The sequence below is a fragment of the Mastigoproctus giganteus genome, chromosome 14 (genome assembly GCF_048544385.1).
Source record: "Mastigoproctus giganteus isolate SK-2022 chromosome 14, ASM4854438v1, whole genome shotgun sequence".
Classification (NCBI taxonomy): Eukaryota; Metazoa; Arthropoda; class Arachnida; order Uropygi; family Thelyphonidae; genus Mastigoproctus; species Mastigoproctus giganteus.
Window position 1 is genome coordinate 116,213,229 of NC_143588.1, and position 2,182 is coordinate 116,215,410.

General features: G+C 35.7%; 1 protein-coding gene across 1 annotated transcript; it reads right to left on the reverse strand.

The window, feature by feature from the left end:
• Nucleotides 1-669: 669 nt before the first annotated feature.
• On the reverse strand, nucleotides 670-1,963 carry LOC150075620 (uncharacterized). The gene has a single exon (XM_090388592.1). It carries the CDS (start codon nucleotides 1,961-1,963, stop codon nucleotides 812-814), a length of 1,152 nt encoding a protein of 383 aa, XP_090244718.1. The 3' UTR covers nucleotides 670-811.
• Nucleotides 1,964-2,182: the final 219 nt, after the last annotated feature.

A 2,182-nucleotide genomic window follows, 5' to 3' on the forward strand; every position in this document is an offset into this window, starting at 1 on the left:
TACAGTGCAGCAATGAATTAAAACATTCATGCCACATCAAAAATCAACATTTACAACACATAAGTCATAAAGGAAAAGTATCCCAAATTAAGATTTTTTGCACAAAAAATTGTGAGTGCCTTCAGATCCACATACGTTTGTGAAACATTCTTTTCAAAAATGTAATTTATTAAAAGTAAATCTCGAGCTTCAATAACAGATGAAAATCTGGAAAATCAATTAAGATGTGCAACTACCAATATTGAAGGCCTCATTTTAGGAAAGATGTAGAGCTACTGGAACGAGTACAGAGAAGAGCAATGAGATTGGCGAGCAGAACAAAGGGGTGCTCTTACCAAGAAAAGCTTCGGTTTTGCAAATTGCAGTGTCTGGAGACTAGGCACCTGTGAGGTGATCTGATTGAGGTGTTTAAGGTTTTGAATGGATTGAGCAAGCTCAATGCTGCTGAGATTATTCCTCTTGCTCAGACTACGAGGGGACACAAATTCAAATTGAGGAAGGGCATTTGTAGAATTGATGTACGGAAGTTTGCATTTAGCCAACTGGTGGTTGATTGCTGGAACAAATTTTCAAATGTTGTGGAAATTGATAGTTTAAATAAATTCAAGGAAGAGCTAGACAGGCTATTGGAGGGAATGAGGAGGTGAAATGGGAGGTGTTGTGTTTTTTTTTTTTTTTTTTTGGTATAGGCTTGCTTTCTTGCATCATTTGCTGCTGCTAATGCTAATGTTAAAGCCATGAGTTTCCACATCACTCAATAAATGTCTTCTCCAATACCTTGTCACACGTTCTATAGGTAAGCCATCATTTTCTAAGAATGAACTACTAAATGTTTTCTTAGGAGATATGACTTTGAAAATGCCTTACCACATGTTTCACAAGAGAATCGTTTTTCTCTGGTATGCACTAATGAATGCGTTTTCAAATTGCATGACTGGGAAAATGCTTTGCCACATATTTCACAAGAAAATGGTTTTTCTTGAGTGTGAACTAATAAGTGTGATTTCAAATTACCTGACTGTGAAAATGCTTTTCCACATATTTCACAAAGAAATGGTTTCTGCTGGGTGTGCACCAATAAATGTGTTTTCCGATGTCCAGATTCAGAAAATGCCATACCACATATTTCACAAGAGAAGGGTTTCTCCCGAGTATGAATAAATAAATGTGACTTCAGTCTATGCAGTCTTGAAAATGCCTTTCCACATGTTTCACAACAGAATCTTTTCTCCTGAGTATGTACTATCAAATGTGCTTTCAGATTACTTGATTTAGAAAATGCCTTGCCACACGTCTCACAAGGGAAGGGCTTTTCTTGAGTATGAACAATTAAGTGTGACTTCAGTCTGTGTAATTTTGAAAATACCTTCCCACATGTTTCACAAGAGAATCTTTTCTCCTGAGTATGTATCATCAAATGTGCTTTTAAATTACTTGCTTTAGAAAATGCCTTTCCACATGTTCCACAAGGAAAAGGTTTCACCTGAGTATGAACAAGTAAATGTGACTTCAGTCTGTGCAACCTTGAAAATTCTTTTCCACATATTTCACAAGAAGAAGGTGTTTCCTGGGTGTGAACTAATAAATGAGATTTCAGAATTTGTGATCTTGAAAATGACTTGCCACATGTCCCACAGGAGAAAGGCTTCTCTCGAGTGTGAACTAACTGATGTGTTTTTAAAATACCTGATCTGGAAAATGCTTTTCCACATATTTCACATGTGAATGCTCTCTCCTTTGTATGAACTAGGGAATGTGTTTTTAGGTTACTTGAACATGAAAATGTCTTGTTGCATATAGCACATGAAAAGGGTTTTTTTTTATTATTAGCAGAGTAATGTGTGTTTAGATCACTGGAATATATGAATTTTCTGCCGCTAGTTCCAAAAGTGAAAGATTTTTGTTCTATTTTCTTGGTTTTTATATGATCCTCTGTGGATGGACTGTTGCACTCTGTATGCATATCCTTAACTTCTGATATACAATTATCTTTTTCTAATGTCTCAGGTAGGTCAAGGTTTTCTCCTCGTGAAACGTGTTTCTCAATGTTCCTGTTATCAATCATACTCGTGGGAGCAACTAACGAAATCAGCAAACCTTTAAAAACATCAATTTTTAGCACCAATCTATTTTTTTAATATGGAAACCTCAAAGAAAAAAGATTATTGTAACCTAGTACTTT

Excerpts from the sequence above, each read along its gene's own strand:
- LOC150075620 (XM_090388592.1), bottom strand. The coding sequence starts at position 1,963 with ATGCATACAGAGTGCAACAGTCCATCCACAGAGGATCATATAAAAACC.